The 17,596-nt window shown below is 32.4% G+C and overlaps 2 protein-coding genes across 2 annotated transcripts in view; both read right to left on the reverse strand.

Moving 5' to 3' along the window:
* LOC105954016 (uncharacterized) overlaps positions 1–11,850 on the reverse strand; it is an 85,877-nt gene extending 74,027 nt beyond the window's left edge. The window contains exons 1-6 of the mRNA XM_088820968.1: positions 11,577–11,850; positions 9,592–9,782; positions 9,466–9,526; positions 9,329–9,377; positions 8,705–8,759; positions 8,546–8,633 (exon numbers count right to left, since the gene is read on the reverse strand). Coding sequence (XP_088677094.1) covers positions 8,546–8,633; positions 8,705–8,759; positions 9,329–9,377; positions 9,466–9,526; positions 9,592–9,782; positions 11,577–11,772 — 640 coding nt within the window. The 5' untranslated portion in view covers positions 11,773–11,850. The remainder of the gene's footprint in view (positions 1–8,545; positions 8,634–8,704; positions 8,760–9,328; positions 9,378–9,465; positions 9,527–9,591; positions 9,783–11,576) is intronic.
* Positions 11,851–14,917: 3,067 nt separating this feature from the next.
* On the reverse strand, positions 14,918–17,156 carry LOC105953918 (uncharacterized). The gene is made up of 6 exons (XM_088820306.1): positions 16,991–17,156; positions 16,791–16,869; positions 16,549–16,657; positions 15,476–16,150; positions 15,057–15,096; positions 14,918–14,940 (listed from the first exon to the last, which is right to left on the reverse strand). Exons 1-6 carry the CDS (start codon positions 17,154–17,156, stop codon positions 14,918–14,920), a joined length of 1,092 nt encoding a protein of 363 aa, XP_088676432.1.
* Between the last annotated feature and the right edge of the window lie 440 nt (positions 17,157–17,596).

Here is a 17,596-nt window from a genome sequence, read left to right on the forward strand (position 1 = left end):
TAATCACACAAGGAAACCTAAAATCATCTACCAAGTTGGGGCATCTATTTAAGAGCAAACCAAGCACGAATCAAAAGACTTTTTGGAACACAATCTTGGAGGAAGAGGAGCGCGAAGAACGAAGATCGACGAAGACTCAAAGCATAGTTTTTCTTATTTATTTTATTAATTCTATTTTGTTTATCATAAGAATTACGAGTAGCTAAGTTTTTAATCTAGGATTTTATTTGAACCCTATGTGGGGATGGTGAACCCGTTTTCTTGAGATTATGCAATTATGATTTTATGATTATTTCTTCTACTTGTTATGATTGTTAGTGCATGAACTTGATCAATTTATGTGATTTATCTGTGATTATTGGGATTGACTCGACAGAGCTATTTTGATAATTAGACGGTAAGTATAAGAACCTTCGAGTAGTTTTCACCGGATGAGTGTGTCAATTGCATGTGGTGTCGTAGACATACAGATATCACCTTAGGTAGCCATTTACGAGACTTGTTAGTTAATGCTTTAATCATAATTTGTTTGCATAGACATATAGTGAACCGTTTATAGATAATAAACTCATAATACACACGACAACGAGTTATGAGTAAATTAGTGTCTCGGGTTGATAATCATGAATCATATATTTCATAATTGAGGGGTTTTGGGTGAACAATTCTTGCATAGGGGGGAAGATAAAATCCTAGGTCCGTTTTTATTGATATTTTCTCGTGTTTAATTGCTTTCATAATTAGTTTAATTATTTAGTTGATTAAATTTGACAACTTTGCGTAGGCTGGATAAAAATCATAATTGTTAGAATTTGGTACTTAGGATTAGATAATTTGAGTATTCCCTGTGGGATCGACATCCGACTCTCACGAGTCCACTTTTACTACTTGTTTGCGATACGTGCACTTGCGTGTTAGGTATTTAGCCCCAACAGTTATAAATTAGTTTTAATCTATTGTAATATCTCTTAGGATTTGAAATAAACATATGATATTTTGTTATGTATGTATACGGGGCATTATGTACCGCGCATAGCGCGGTGCGGCTCCCCTAGTATATATATATATATATATATATATATATTATATATATATATATATATATATATATATTTGTGGGATTGAATGCGTACAGGGGTGCAAACTGTATTTACCCTAATATGAAAGCATTTTTTTAATTTGAAATTCTTTCATAAGATTTTATTTCAATTTTAGGTATTCTTTTAGATTTCGGGGGTTTTCAGTTTTTTTTTGTTTTTTTTTTTTTTTTTGTTTTTTTTTTTTTGTGGGTTTTGCATTCATGATCTACAAAGCTTCATTCTTATTGATTCGACTTTTCAATTTTTTATGCATAAAAAAGCTGTAAAGAGTAAAAAAAATTGACTAAATAAAGTGGAAAAGAAAAGGGTTAAAAAGAGCAAACAATCTAGTGAAAATGACCAAAACTAAGCTACCTATATATAGTGATTTTGTTCGGTAGTTTCGTAAAAAAAAAAAAAAAAAAAAAATGCCAACAACTCATAGCAACGGTGGGTCAAAAGGTTTAACTAACGGAATTAGAAAAAAAAAAAAACTAACGGCAGTGGGGTGTTTGATGTTTACGATACATTAGGGGGGTAAAAGATACCTTTCACATAGTACAGGGGTGCAAAATGAATTTTACCCTATTTTTGATTTATTTGTAAAGAAACTTCAAAACCTAAAATAAGTTGGGATTGTCTAGGGTCCGAGAGGGGTTTTACTACTCGGACCCAAACGATTGAAAATCAACCAATAAAAATGTGACACGTATGATTTGTACGAAGCCAATGAAAAAAGTACGATGCCTACCTTATAAGTGAAATTACATAAAAATCCCTATAACTAAAACTTAAGTAACAATTAATAATGATTAATAATTAGGACAAATGGCAAAAAAGACATGACAAGGGACTTAAATGCACATTGGTCCACAAAAACAACAATCTTTCAAATAAACCCATCCCCATGTCTTTACTCTAAAATACCCTCCATAATATATTTTGTATCAATTCCATCCATTATACTCTAACTTCCTTAATATTACACATTGACCCAGATTTAAACAAATATATCACATTAACCCCGATTTTAATAATTTTTCGAAATTTTTTTTTTTTTTAGAAAATAATTTTTTTTCTGAATTTTTTTTTCGGCCAGATTTCGGCGTTGACCGGGGGGGCGGTTCTCCGGCGTTGACTTTTTTTTTGTTTTTTCTGAATTTTTTTTTTCGGCCGGTCAACCGCAGTTGACCGTCGTTCTCTGGCGTTGACTTTTTCTTTTTGATTTCTTTTTTTGAAATTTTTTTCTTAGACAAAATTATTTTAGTTAATATTACTGTTTGGCTGCTTTCATACAATAATATTACTGTTTCGGACAATAATATTACTGTTTCGGACAGTAATATTATGAATATTATTTTTCCGAACAGTAATATTACTAATATTACTGTCTCAAACAATGATATTATTGCATGAGACAGTAATATTACAGTCGAAGACAACAATAATGCAGGCCAAGACGATAAAATTAATTAATACAGTAATATTACTGTCTCATGGAGTTAAATTACTGTTGGAGACAGTAATTTGAGCCAAGACAGTAATATTAATTAAAATATTTTTTTTAAGAAAAGAAAATTCTCAAAAAATTAAAAAGTCTATTAACAGTTAAATTACTATATCTGACAGTTAAATTACTGTTAAATTACTATATCTGACAGTTAAAAATATTAACAGTTAATATTTTTTTAGGAAAAAAAGTCAATTAACAGTTAAATTAGTCTCCGACAGTTAAATAACTGCTCGAGACAGTAATTTAGCAGCCAAGAGAGTAATATTAATTAATATATATTTTTTAAGAAAAAAAGGTTAATTAACAGTTAAATTACTCTCTCTGACGGTTAAATAACCGCTGGAGAAAGTAATTTAGCAGCCAATGCATTAATATTAATTAAAATATTTTTTTTAAGAAAAAACAAAATTAAAAAAAAAATCAAAATCAAAGCCGGAGAACCTGCGGTTGACCTACCGGAAAAAAATTCACACAAAAAAAAAAGTTAAAAAAAAAAAGAGTCAACGTCGGAGACCGTGGGTCATCGGCGGTCTCCGGTAGGGCTGTACGTTGGTTGGTTTGGTTAAAAACCAGCCATAAAACCAACCCAACCCATCCAACCAACTTTGGTAAATATTGGAAACCGTTATCGACCCAATTTACATGGGTTGGGTGATGGTTGAAAACCAATTTAATGGGTTGGTCGGTGGTTTGGATGATGGGTCATCCATCTAAATATTTTTTAATTTTTTTTTAATATTTTATTACTTGTTACAACGCTATATCTTTTATAAATTAAATGCGACTAGTTCGATAATATTCAAATAAAAAATTCAAAACATTACGGGCATATATATTGCAATTAAACATAAATAGTTCAACAAATAATAATCGTCCAAATATTTAGACTATATGTCTTAAAATTAAAATAGTTCAAATTAGATAATTAGATTAGATTTATTGCTTTTAGGATCTTGGCAATATTAAACAATTTAATAAATGTGATATAAAATAGAAATTTGAAATTAAAAATATTAAATATTTTAATTAAAATTAATAAATAATAAATTAATGAATAAAGTTGGTTGGCCGATATTAACCGACTAACCAACTTTTTAGCATATTAGAAACCATTATCGACCCAACTATACATGGGTTGGTTGACATTATCGACCCAACTTAAATGGGTCGGTTGATGGTTGATTAACCATCACAAATTGTGGGTCGAAAATGGGTTGGTTGGTGGTTAAAACCGATCCATACACAGCCCTAGTCTCCGGTGGTGGGGGGTCAAAATTGGGGTCAAAATTGAAATTAGGGTAAAAAATTGGTTAATTGGTGAAATTGGGCTAAATTGGGGTTTAAATTATGAAATTGGAATTGAATAGTTTTTCTTTCTTTTTTTTTTTTTTTGTCAAAAATAGACTTTTTAGTTATCGGTGCGACAAATTAGTAAGTCGAGGTATGATCGTGGATTTTTTTTTTTATTTGGGGGCAAAGAGCAAAAACGACCAAAGTTAGGGGCAAAGTGCAGTTAACCCTACTTTTAATTCTCTGATTTAATTATGTAAGGTTAATAAAGTAATTTTACATGAGGTACGATGGAATACGACCTGTGTACGATCTAATTTTACTGGGTTCGTACTTTAATTTATAAATTCATAGGTTCGTACTTGATCGTACTAGTTTGTACTTTAAATCAAGGACTATAAATTTTTACTAAATATTTTCTACGCATCAGATTGAATCGTTTGGGTTCGAGTAGTACAACCCCTCTCAGACCCTAGACAACCCCAACTAAGGTAGTACCGATACTGAAAGTAAATTATAAAGTCTAAAAAGTGAAACCCTAACTCATTCTGACTATCACCGTCACCATCACCAGAACTCTCACTATGTGGAATCTCTCCTTTCTTGCACCAACCACAAACTCATTCTCTCTGTCGAGCACTAGGGCCGCAGCCCCTCATTCTGCCCTTGCAACGCTACCGATCTCGTGGTGTAATTCATAACCCGATGCATTAACCCTCGGATTTCTCCTAAACACCATATTATACTGCATCTATAGAAAATTCCGTGAAAAAAAAAATCTGAAAATTCCGAACAAATTCAAAAATATTTCAAAAATATCCAAAAACAATCCGAAAAATCCAAAGATGAATAATTCCGAAAAATGGACTTTCCATTTTTTTTGAAAAAAATCTGAATGGGAATCAGTTCTCGAATTCCGGAAAAAGTTGGAATAGTAATCAAAATCCATAATTAATCGATCAGTTCAGAAAAAAAAAATCAGAAAGCTTCCATAAGGGTGGTATCCAATCCGATCAGTCCGATTTCCACCCATAGTTGCAATTAACAGAACCGTGATTGAATTATAATTTATAACTCGTTTTAATAGGTTTGTTTAGAAACTTGTGCAATAAGTTACATCCCTTATATAGATCTTATTTAGTAGTATTGTACTCCCTCTGTCCCTAATTTATTGGAAGAAAGGAACGTCAAATAATTTGACAAAGAGAAATCCCCTTACATGTAATTAGAGAAAGAGGGAGTATTAGAATGAGTATATAGATAGTAAAACTGAGAAAACAGAAGGAAACAACAAAATTCAAATAAACTTTAAAATTTATTATTATATCGAAAACTTCGAATAATTAATTGCCAAGCTATGATTAACCAAGATAAGATAATTTCCCCTATAAAATAATAGGCCTATTATTTTATCAGATGTTTATTATCAAATTTTGAATTTTTTATCTCCCCATTATTTAATATTGTTTGATGTTTCGTTTCTTTAAAATCAACCCAATTACTTACAAATAACCGAATTACCCTTTCTTATTGTACATAGTTTTTGTTCTTCTTTTTAATATTTATATTTTGTGTTTTGATTCGAAAAAAATATTTTTTTTATTTTTGCGAAAAAACTATATTTTATTTAGGGTAAATAGCATTAAACCACCTAAACTTTTTATGTTTTTGCGGATCACCACCTGAACAATTTTTTTTGCACGAGTTCACCTGTACTCAATTAATTGTGCCACTTTGCCATTTTTTGCCCGTTTTCAGGTCAAAATGACCGGTTCTGAACCCACTCGCGTTGCACATGCGAACTCCAAGGGTATTGTTGTCTTTTCCTTGTAAAAAACTCTAATTACTTCAATTTTCCTCAATTTCCATGTTATCTCCATTATTTTCCCTCCAATTTTCTCTTTTTATCTCCTTTATTTCTTTAATTTGTCTCTCATTCTCCCCTTTAATTCATTTCTCTATTCCGCAAAGAACATTGTATTTCCTCTCTTCTTATTCTTTTCTTTGGCGGTGCTATAGTTACCTATCGCCGCCCTCTGTCGATGCCGCCTCACTCCATAGGAGGAACCAACAAAGGATTAGCCTACGACGGTGGCTGTTGCAACAACCATCAGCCCAACCACCCCCGGTGGTAGTTCCCAATCGCCGCCCCCCGACGACGCTGCCTCACTCCATAGGAGAAACCGAAAGAGGATTAGCATGCGGCTGCTGCAACAACCACCACCAGCCCAACCACTGTCGCACCGGAGAAAGCAAACACGAAGGTCATAAGCCTATCGTTGCTCTAATCACAATCCCCACACTGCTTCACCCAATTCCGCCCCTTCACCACTTGAATTTGGCAGCAAGTCCATCCCTTCATGACTTGAATTTAACGGCAAGTCCATCCCCTGCATATGACGCCGTTTCAATTTCTGTTTTTGGGTGGATAGGTGTATGGGTGGGTTTTGGTAGGGGGTAGGGTCTGAAAGTGCTTTTGTTTTGGGTTTAATTATTTTATGAAAAATTATCCAACAATAATTTATGTTCTCATTTCTTCTGATTACCAAATCGAACTAAAGGAATTGAAATTACTTTGATTTCATTTTCTTCTGAACCAAACAGCCATGTGATTTTGGAAATACTGTGATTTCATTTTTCCTAACAAAAGATAAGGGTGGATGATATAAAATGTGTGAGAATATGTGAATGTTAATGGGAATTGGGGCTGAGTATTTTAGGAATGGAAAAGACATGAATATCCTTGTATTTGTCATGTGAAACGCACGTGGGGCATTTTGACCTGCAAACTGGTAAAAAAGGGCAAAGTGACATAATTAATTGAGTACAGATGAATTACTGCAAAAATTTTTTATTCAGGTGGTGATGTGCAAAAACTGAAAAAGTTCAGGTGGTTTAAATCTATTTACCCTTTTATTTATTTATTTTTTTTAGTATTTTTCGATTTTTTTTTTCGAATTTTCTTTTTTTCGAATAAAAATATTTTTTTTCAATTTTTTTTCGAAAAAAATATTTTTTGTTTTTTATTTCAGAATTTTTAGTTTTATTTTTTCCAAATTCATTTTAATTTATTTTAATTTTCTTTTTTTTTCCGAAAAAATATATTTTTTCCATTTCTTTTTATTTTTTCGGAAAAAAATATTTATTTTTTATTTTTTTCGAATTGTTTTTATTTGAATTTTTTTAATTGAATATGTTAATGTGATAAATTGATGAAAACTAGAAAGGACAATTTTGTCATTAATGTATTTAATGATGGCACAATAATTTTATTGAACCTCTCAAGATCCAATTAGTTATCTCCGAATTAGACATGCAAAATTATTTTGGCGGGTCTACCCGGAAAAAAGTAGGACAAACCAAACATCAAACTAACCCTTACTATTTAGTTAATCTTGGCTAGTCTCAACATCTAAACAGGGCCTAAAAGTATAAGAGTACATATATAAATTGTGAAAAGAATATTTATAAGTCGCCAAAATCTCATAAGAGAACCGCTCGTCCTTACCGCTCGTGTTCTTGGTCGCCGCTAGCCACTCGCCGCTAGTATTTTGGACTTTTGGGTGGACTCTCAAAGAAGACGGAGGAAATGTGGGATTAGAGAGAAATAAAATGCGTATTTTTTTTTATTAGAGCTTTCTCTTAAAACATAAGAGTCGTGTCCCAACTTTTTTAAAATTGCGGACACTACCTGACACGGGTGTCCTATACTTTTAGCAAAATCACGACACGGCCCGACATGGGTGTCCGAGCCGTGTCTGGGCGTGTCCGAGTGTCTAAGTGTCGGATACGGGGCCTCTTCACCTTCTAGAAATGTCTGTGCAACATAGCTTAGTGGTGTAAATGAACTCATTCATAGTTTTTTTTTTAATTTTTTTTTTTTTTTTATATATAAGTTTTGAGAAATTCGCTTCTTTCCTTTCTTTACAAGGGAAGATTTCTTCAAAGAAAAACAACATTCCTTGATTCTATGATCATTCCTTCACTTACTATTGTTTGCATACCCAATGAAGATGCCATCAATGGTATTGAGTCCAATTTTTACTTGTTTAGGCTTAGATACTTCTACTTTAGCCAAATACCCCCACACTTTAAGAAATTTATATGATGGTTCAAAATTAGCGTAAAAATATAGCTCAAAAACCAGTTAAGTGTTACTAATGTTTCCAGCCTTTGGAGTGCCCGTCCACCACATATGGCTTGAGAAATCCTATAAACTGCATAACAATAACACTTTATTAGCAAGAAATCCTAGATTTTAGGTGGAATATTCTCCAGTTTGTACCTGTTTACTCCATTCGAGTTCCACATTTGGGAACATGATGTATCTCTTGACTTGTAAATATCAACTCGTAAATATCAGATTGTAGTACATCAGAAATTGCATTTTTCGCACAAAACGAGTACAATCCAAAGAACATTCCACGGATTCTAGAAGACTCTGTTGAATTTGACACGATAAGAGTGGAGTGTAAGAAGATTCATAATTGAGGAGGGTGGTTGCAATTACTCAAACATGAGAGATTTTTTCGTGTATTTGATCTTACCTCAGGGAGTGGCCGTAATTTCCCCTAAATTAAATGAAAGAAAAGGTTGAGTATATAAGAGAAGAAGAAAAAATTAACACAAGAAGTACAAATGCAATATACACAACCACAAGTACCTTCTTCAATGCTCGGTACTCCAGGAAGAACTTTTGCAAGAGACTCCATTTCCAACATGTCATGAAAAGAAGCATAATATCTCACATCCTAAAAAGGGTGAAGCTTTTAGTAAGGGACGACTCATCGAGATTACATAAAGAAACTGCAATGGAACATACCTGAACTTCAAGAATCAAACACTTGTTGAAGAGAAGTAAATGTCCAGATTGGATTCTACCACCCGATAAGACACGACATACCCACAAGGCATAAAAATATAGAGGTTTAGAAAATTCTCACAAAAACGAAAAAAGCTCTGAAACATGATTTTAATTTCCTGAAGTATTTAGTGAAGGATTTTTCTTTTCGGTTATGTGGAATTCCTAGTTGCAAGACGTAAAAGATCTCAAAGATGACCAAAGACTAACATAATTTTCCGGTAGTATTGAAGCAGGATCCATGTACGACAAATTTCTGATTTTGTTTTTTTCATTTCAAAAAGTTAACGCTCATCCTAAAACCCAAAACGTAATACTAAACCTTTCCGTCAAACTATTAAGCATAAACAATTAAACAATAAGTAGCTTAGACAGGTTTTGACAAAAAAATAATAACAATTTTTTTGTTAGAGTTGATGAAATGAAATGTGAAAAATAATCTTCTTCTTTTTTTTTTGTTCGGTCCACTCGGTTCGTATAAAGAAGAAAGAATATTCTAGAATAAATGTTAAATTGTGACATTCTTGGGGGTTTCGCATGTTCACCCACAATTATTTATTATATAATTTTCATTATGTGTTATACCTCTTGTAGTTACCCACAGCACACCTTCCTTCAACTGTTTTGAGTCCGTCTGCACAAAAAGAATAAAAAAATGCCCTTAACCAGATACAAAATATATTAGAAAATACAAAACCACCCAAAACCCAGAAAACGAATACCATTGAGCTGAGAAAAGAAAGGCTCCTGAATGTGAAGTTCAAAGTCCACTTCATTCAGTACCTACAAGAACACAATTTCAGCACAAAAAGAAATAATAATTCCCTAAATAAAATTCTCAATCTTACACTCAATAAAGCAGAACCCTTTTCCATGATCAGCTTGTTCCATTCTTCGTCATTTTTATTTAAGCATTGGTCTTCGTGCGGTGGTATTAGTTCTTTACGTGCGGTAAACAATGCTCCAAAATGTATAGACTCGTAAAGAGATGACGCTACGCGCTTATATAATGGATACGATGGAACTCCTTTACAAGTTTCTGCAAAAATTAGGCACTAATCTATTAGTAAATGAACGGTTCCGATAATATTTAACCCATGGCGTAGTGAAAAATGAAGCTCAACAGAGAATCAAATCAAATACGAAATTTAATTTCTGAGATTTCTTGGCTGCAAAAACAAGAAGCGTTTTCTCTATTGTATAACTGGCAAGTCCACATGAACACATATAAGCTAAATGGTAAATAAAGTTATATAATTCCATTTCCATCTCATATATGAGTACGTGTATGTGAATAGACAGCAAATCGGAAGATCGGTAAACGGAACATAAAATTAGAATAAAATTCACTTCACCCCCTATAAATTTCCCATTTTCGCACTTTCCCCCCTAAAAAAATGTCGAAATCTTGGCTGCAAAAACAAGAGGCATTTTCTCTATTGTATTTCCAAGCGTCCATATAAGGAAAAACATGTCAATTTTAATTTGTCGCGTCATAAAATAAAAAATCATGCAAAATAGGACTAAAAATACTATATTTGCAAAGTTATTGCATGTAAAACTAAAACATGATAAGTTAGAGGACTAAATTCCTAAATAAGCCAACATAGATGACCAAAACTACAATTTTCCCTATATTTTTTTACCCTAATCGAAGTTTTGATTTTATTTTGTTGTTTAAATCTTCGTTTTGTAACATAAATAAGGGGTCTTTACAAATAAGCCCATCAATGGGTACTTATTTATAAAGAGATCCAGACAAAAAACTCCTTTACCAATAAGTCCACACATGGTCCAGATTTTTATAAAGGACTAAAATAACCCCTCATATTTTAATATGCTCCAATTTCATCCTTAACTTTATTTAACCTCAATTTGACCCCAAATTTCAAATATTATTCAATTTTGACCCAAAACATTTTTTTTCAGATTTTTATTTTTTCAAAAACTTTTATTTTTCCCGCCGGATTCTGGCGTTGACTTTACAATTTTTTTTTTCTTCCGGATTTTTTCGCCGGTTTCTGGCGTTGACTTTTTCGAAAAAAAATTTCTCTTCTTTTCTTTCTTTCTGTAACTTTTTTTTTTCGTTTACACAACAATATTGCTGTGATTGACAGTAATATTAACTATCTTACTGTTAAACACAGTAAAATTAAACTACAGTTTAACATAGTAATATTGTTATATTAATCTCTAACACAGTAATATTAACACAACAAAACTCATTATTATTAGAAATTTACAGGGGCTGATGCGCAATTTGCCCTAAAATTATGAAGGAAAAAAAAAATCACTTATCACATAAGCTGTGTTTGGTAAGCTTTTGGGCTTCCATTTCCATTTTATTTTGGGGAAAGATGTTTTGGGAGAAGAATTTGAAAATTAAATAAAGTTTGTTTGTGTTTTGGGAGGAGACAATTTGTACTGTAGCAAGTCAAATCATGTCTGAAAGGTATTGGAAAAAGGTATTTTTGAAGAAGAATTTAAAAGATAAAGTGATTTGATTTTGTATTTTAGTGAAGACAATTTTCACTGTAGCGGTCAAATCAAGTTTGTTAGAGAGAGAAATATTTGAATTTGTTTTGGGGAAAATTTTTGAAAATAGTGTAGAAAGATAATTTTCATTTTGGGAAAAGTGTGGAAAGAATTTGGAAACGGTAACAAACATAGCCATAGAAACTTGAAAAGCAGTTGGGGGAAAAGGGTCAAAGCGAAATAATTCAGATGAAGTCGCCAAGGTACAACTGGCTTTGCGAAGAGTACAACAATTCCCGGGTGGAATCGTACAACCATGAAGTAATTTGTGAAAATTAGGGCAGCGTATTAAAATTACCGTTGGTAATTGGAAGGGGGTTGGAAGGATCGTCTCTGAGAAGGCCGTCGCAGTATTCATCGGAGAGGCCGCTTTGGAGTTTGCCTTGTGTGGATAAGAGCAGAGTGAATTTCAGCAGCTCTTCCATGCATTCTTTCAATTTTATCGGTGAAACTCCCGGCGACGACGGCGGTGGTGGTGGCGGCGGCGGCTCCATTGGTAGTTCAGCTTATATTTCTGATTGCTTTAATTATATTATCTGAATAATTATTTTAAGGGTGAATTACCCCAAAATTAAACCCCGAATTAAGGTCTAATTATCAAAAACTTCCTCAAGCACTCATAAAATATCTGTAATACCCTTCAATTAAATAATATTATTTTGGTTCGATATCACTTTACCTTCTTCTACTCTAGATTCCATGAGTTTTACCCGTGCATTTAGAAAATTATCTAAATATGGCCTTCGCTATTAGCTTTCAGACTTTTGAAATTAACACCGTTTGGTCTAAGTTCTGAAATTTAAAAAAAAAAAAAAAAAAAAAAACCACTTCTCTCAGTAAATAATTATAAAAAAATAAAAAATAATAAAACGAAATTGTGATTGCCATCGTAGACTATGCTTTCTCGTTGTCATGATTTTCTTACAATTTTTTATTGTTTTTTTAATAACCATTTAAATTGGGAGGGGTGGCATTTTTTTTAATTTCAGAGCTTAGACCAAACGGTGTTAATGTCAAATATCTGACAACTAACAGCGAGGGTCACATTGGGACAAATTTTCAAATGCAGGGGGCAAATCAATGCAATCGAGAGTAGAACGAGGTAAAGTGAGATATGATAGAATTACCAAAATACTCCTCTAGTATCAATGATTATTAAACCCCCCTAATATTCATTACATTTTTTTATAGTTGACTATCCAATTTTTGTAGTTGACTCTGGCAATAATATAGTTAACTACCAATTGTTTATAGTTGACTTTGTAAAAATTATAGTTAGCTATCTAATTTTTATAGTTGACTTTGGAAAAAATATAGTGAACTATCCGATTTTATAGTTGACTATGAGTGTAGATGACTGCAATATTTTATGTTTTTCGACAACAATGATCTCTTCTTTGTTGTGGATTCTCATAAAACAAATTTCATAGGAAAAAAATATTTATGAGTCAACAAATAGTGCGACTATAGATCTGTAGATCTAAAAAACAAGCTTGTTTACAAACTCCATTTTTGAATAATCAACCATGGAAGAATTTCGAACCGTCGCATATGGTCGTCGCGTACTGTTGCATACCGTTGATGTAGGAGACTTCGATTTGTCCTTTGGGAGTCGCTGAGAAGGGTGTCAAAAACAGAAATTATATGGTAAATATACATAGATTAGGTTAATAGACGTCGAGGGGAGCGATGGGTGTATAGGAAACTACATGTCTTCTTCTTGCTACATTTTCACCATTGTTGTCGACCTGTATTTCTCAACGATTCCCACACAGACGTTATATGGTTTTTTTTTTTTTTTTTTTGAAGAAATGTAGCAAACTAGGGCATTGTTGCGACTGGGAAAGGATCCGATATATTTGCAGATTTTTTTTGTGATTTTCTTGGCACAAATATAGCATGCTAGCAGAAATTGGGGAGAGATTATATTGACGAAATAGTTGAATATATGCAGTTTTAGGGAAAATAATGGGGGTCATTACTATTAAAAATTATGAAGGTAGTTCAGTAATTGCTAATTGTGAGGGGTTTGACCCATTAAAAATAATTCAAGGTGGTTAGTCTAATATTTTTCCTAATGAGGGGTTATATCTTATTAACCCATAATTAATTGATAATTTTAATATCATTATTATTATATTTATTTTACTTTAGATGAATCAAAAAGTAGTTAGTAAATTTCAATGTTTTGAAAACCGGACCGGACCGGCCGGTTCGACCGGTTCAACCGCGAACCGGCAGGTAGTCCGGTCCGGTTGAACTTAAATACCCGAAAAGTCATAAAACCCGGGTCAATGGTCCGAGAACCGTGGAAATCCCGGTTGAACCGAAGAAAACCGGTGAAAACCGGTCATAAAAACCGGTCTGTGCAAAAAATAAAAAAAAAAAAAAAAAAACGAATTGAGAAGAAATTAAAAATCTTTTTACCTCTCTTCGATGTTTGTATTGTTGAAGGAGCTCTCGTAGATGATTAATTCGGGTTATTAGATATCGTGGTTGGGGGAGCATTTGATAAAGAAAGAAAGAGAAAAAAGAAAAGAAAAAAAATTGTACTGGTAAAAGAACGTGGCTGGCGGCGGTAATTGATAGTGAGGTAGTACTCACAAACCAATATTAGGTCTTTAGGGTATATTTTAGTAATTGGATACAAGTGTTATTGTAATTTTTTATTTTATTTGTTATTTATTTACTTAACTTTTACTAATATATAAAACAATTATTATTTATAAAGGCATATATGGTAAATGAAATAGAATTGTCACGTCATTGTTTGAATATATGTGAAAGATAGTTAATTTTTTCTATATTTTTGCATAATAGTTATTATAAAAATTATATTTAAATAATTAAAAATAAAAAATACAAAAACCCGGTCGGACCTCGGTTGGACCGGTCCAACCATGACCCAGTTACTTGTCCGGTTCATTGTCCGGTCCGGTTTTGAAAACATTGGTAAATTTCATTGATCCCGATAAAACAATTCTAATTATGGAACAATTTTTTTTATTCCAATTTTTTTATTTTTCTGAATTTTATTGAGACAAAATTGGAATTAGTTCGTCACTTATGACGACGAGAATTGATTTTTTTCTTTTTTGTTTTTAGGAAAGACTTGATATTTTTTCGAGAGTGTTAATTCTGTCAAAATTTTAGACCATTAATTTGAGAAGAGCTACTAGGATAATCCATAGATACAAAAATAAAATGAATGACGGAGGGAGATTTATTGATTGAATTAAAATAATTTATTTAAACATTCAAAAGTTCACAATTCAAACTATCTTAAATGATAAACATTGCAATAAAACTTCTCATACAAAACACTCATATTTTATTTTAAAAAAATAGTACTAGTACCCTTCATGAAATAATATGGTAAATTACAACCACCCCTGATATATGGTCAATTTACGAAAAAACCCCTCTTGTTAAGTTAACCTGCGATAGTAGGTTGGTGGGACCAAAATTTGATTTTTCTTAAGTTAGTGGACTGGAACCTTACATTTGAAACATAGTGGGACTAACTCTCGCATAAGAAAAACTTATGGGACCAAATAATAATTTTTTTTTCTATTTACAGTGTCATTTATATGTATTCTATTTTTGTATCCCATGTTGCACAACTTAGATCCAACGAAATTACATAATATCAATATCTTCAACTGATACATACATAAAACAATTTTCTTATTTAGATTTTAGAATGAAGTGCTTCAGATTTTAGCAGAATTCCCAGAATATTCCTTGAAATGTTACGATTTTCTTCCTAGTACAGTACCATGCTTACGATTGTCAATACTCGAGTCTTTTCGAAACTCCTGCAGTTCACACGACGAATCCATGCATTAGAAGCTGAATTGTTTAGACATCAAACTGGTACTTACGAACATATATAAACTTAAACGAATTACGTATGTCACTAGTGGCGAATCCAACACTTCAATCAAGGATCTTCATAACTTGATGGAATAATAATAATAATAATAATAATAATAATAATAATAATAATAATAATAATAATAATAATAATAATAATAATAATAATAATAATAATAATAATAATAATAATAATAATAATAATAATAATAATAATAATAATAATAATAATAATAATAATAATAATAATAATAATAATAATAATAATAATAATTTAAATAATAAACAATGAAAAACCTGTACAAGAAAATATATATGTACCATGTGTTTGATAGCCATGTCCAATGAAGTTTTCGACATCAATCTTCCAAAACCAGAGCTCTCATTCACCTTAATCTTTGCATTCTGTCTTTCGTCGCCACTCGAATTAATTCTCGCATTCATAAACCTATCCACCATTCTACTCCCCAACACTTGTCCTCCTCCTCGATTTCCAACTACTTGTTGTTGACTTTTATTATCCGAGTCAACTACTTTTCTACCTCTTGTCACACTAGGAGAGCACGATTGTCTTCTCATGTTCGAATTCGTGTCCTGTTTTTGCGGGCCCACCGGAAGATAATTCTGATTCGTTGATCTTCCACGAGTTGTTGATGCTGGCCTATGATTGGTCGTTGTTCTTAGATTATTAGGCGGTGTGTTGTCCGATAATCCTCTGTTTTTGAGGTTGGTGATGCTTGAATTTGGTTCGATAGTCGTCGTGTTTATTAATGATGATGTTGGGAAATTCGGGTGGATTTTTTCGTTCGGGGTTGACTTAATTGAGGTTGACTTTCTTTGATTTATAATTGGTGGGCTTTTCATGTTCTTGTTTTCGATGGACGGAGATATACTTGGCCTAGCGTTCGGTGTCTTGTGTTGTTGCGGAAGTTTTGGCTTTGGTTTTGGAGATATTGGCATGCTACTTGTTTTTGTGCCTTGTGAATTTCCTGCAAACTGCATGTAGTACATATAATTGGTTTAGAAGTTGGCATTTTTGTTTATTTTTATTTTTTCCGAATGGCGATTGAATCTATGTTGATCAGATGTTACACCTGGTGAAGTGTACACCATATAATTTTTGTATTTTATCAGAATTTTAAACTATTCTCCGTTCTCTTAAAAAAAAAACAAAAAAAAAAACCTCTTATGACGCCTTTTTTTTAACATGCAACAACCTAAATGATGAGGTTTTAGTCGTAATTTGCTTAAAAAAAATTGAATTACAGGGTGTTTGCCAATATTTATAGCACGATGATTACCATGAAGTTTACTCGATCAAAAGTCGGAAAAAAATTATTTGCCTACTTAAAAATTGTATATGATTGATTATACATAAAGATTCGAAAACATACCCTTGAAAGAGGCTGGAGGATTGGTATTTCCCTCTGAATGACTAATTCTTGCCCATTTGTTTCCATCTCAAGTGACGGAAATAGAGGCGTTGCCGGCGGTGTTTTTAGCCTTCGAAAATGTGAAAAATGAAAATAAATATTTAACCAAACATTAATTCAAATATTGCTTAATTAAACAATGGACGTATGCAATTGGCTATCGGATCATCCGATAAATTTCAACGCGTATAGCATAGATTTACCAATTATAGTCATTTTTTCCGCTATCAAATCCTGCACCTTTTCTTCCTCCCAATTCCATTTTATAGAGCCCATAGTTCCCTACACTTCACGGCACTTAATTGTAAAAAAAAAATATTAAACAAAAATTCCTAATGAACGCACACATACTTGTGGGTGCGTGTGCGTGCATTCGGCAAGTGAACTAGCTAATAGGACTCACCATTAGCTTCAAACTCTTCGGAAACGGGCTGAAGAAGGCTAGCAACTTGCGTTTTCTCGCGTTTTTGAATATTCCAGAAGAACGATAGCTCTTCGTCTTTGTCCTTTATGCAATTTGAGATCATTCCACGAGCTCGAAAATCCTCACTTACGTCTCTTCTATGCATCTCGTTGTTCTTGTTTCTCACCGTGATTAATTTTTTTTCTTTTTCTATGCATCTCGTTGTTCTTGTCTCTTCTATGTGTCTTGATTGTCCTTGTAGGAAATTAAGGATGCTATATTTCTTGATTGTGACACAATAGTATTTGTTAACAAATAATATCAAATTAACCGGCCGAGTCAATTTTTGTATAAACAAATGAAAGGAATATGTTGGAAAAAAGAAATTGAAATTCTTGTAAGAGTACATTTGGCAACTTTTGTTGGAATTGCATGCTGGACATCCACACTTGAAGAATATGTCAAAAACAATCTCAACCCTAATATTATAATATTAAATTACGTTGTCCAATAATATGCAAGCTTTTTTTTTTTTGAGTGAGAAATATATATATATATATATATATATATATATATATATATATATATATATTTTGAGTGAGAAAA

This window comes from Erythranthe guttata, chromosome 7 (assembly GCF_056151865.1).
Source record: "Erythranthe guttata isolate IM_541 chromosome 7, IM_541, whole genome shotgun sequence".
NCBI lineage: Eukaryota > Viridiplantae > Streptophyta > Magnoliopsida > Lamiales > Phrymaceae > Erythranthe > Erythranthe guttata.

Bases quoted from the DNA above. Each gene is read 5' to 3' on its own strand.
- LOC105953918 (XM_088820306.1), bottom strand. From the start codon at position 17,156: ATGCATAGAAGAGACGTAAGTGAGGATTTTCGAGCTCGTGGAATGATC. The intron at 16,870-16,990 runs GTGAGTCCTATT...CGTGAAGTGTAG, and splicing joins CGAAGAGTTTGAAGCTAATG to GGAACTATGGGCTCTATAAA. The intron at 15,097-15,475 runs GTACATATATAT...TGTGAACTGCAG, and splicing joins ACATGGCTATCAAACACATG to GAGTTTCGAAAAGACTCGAG.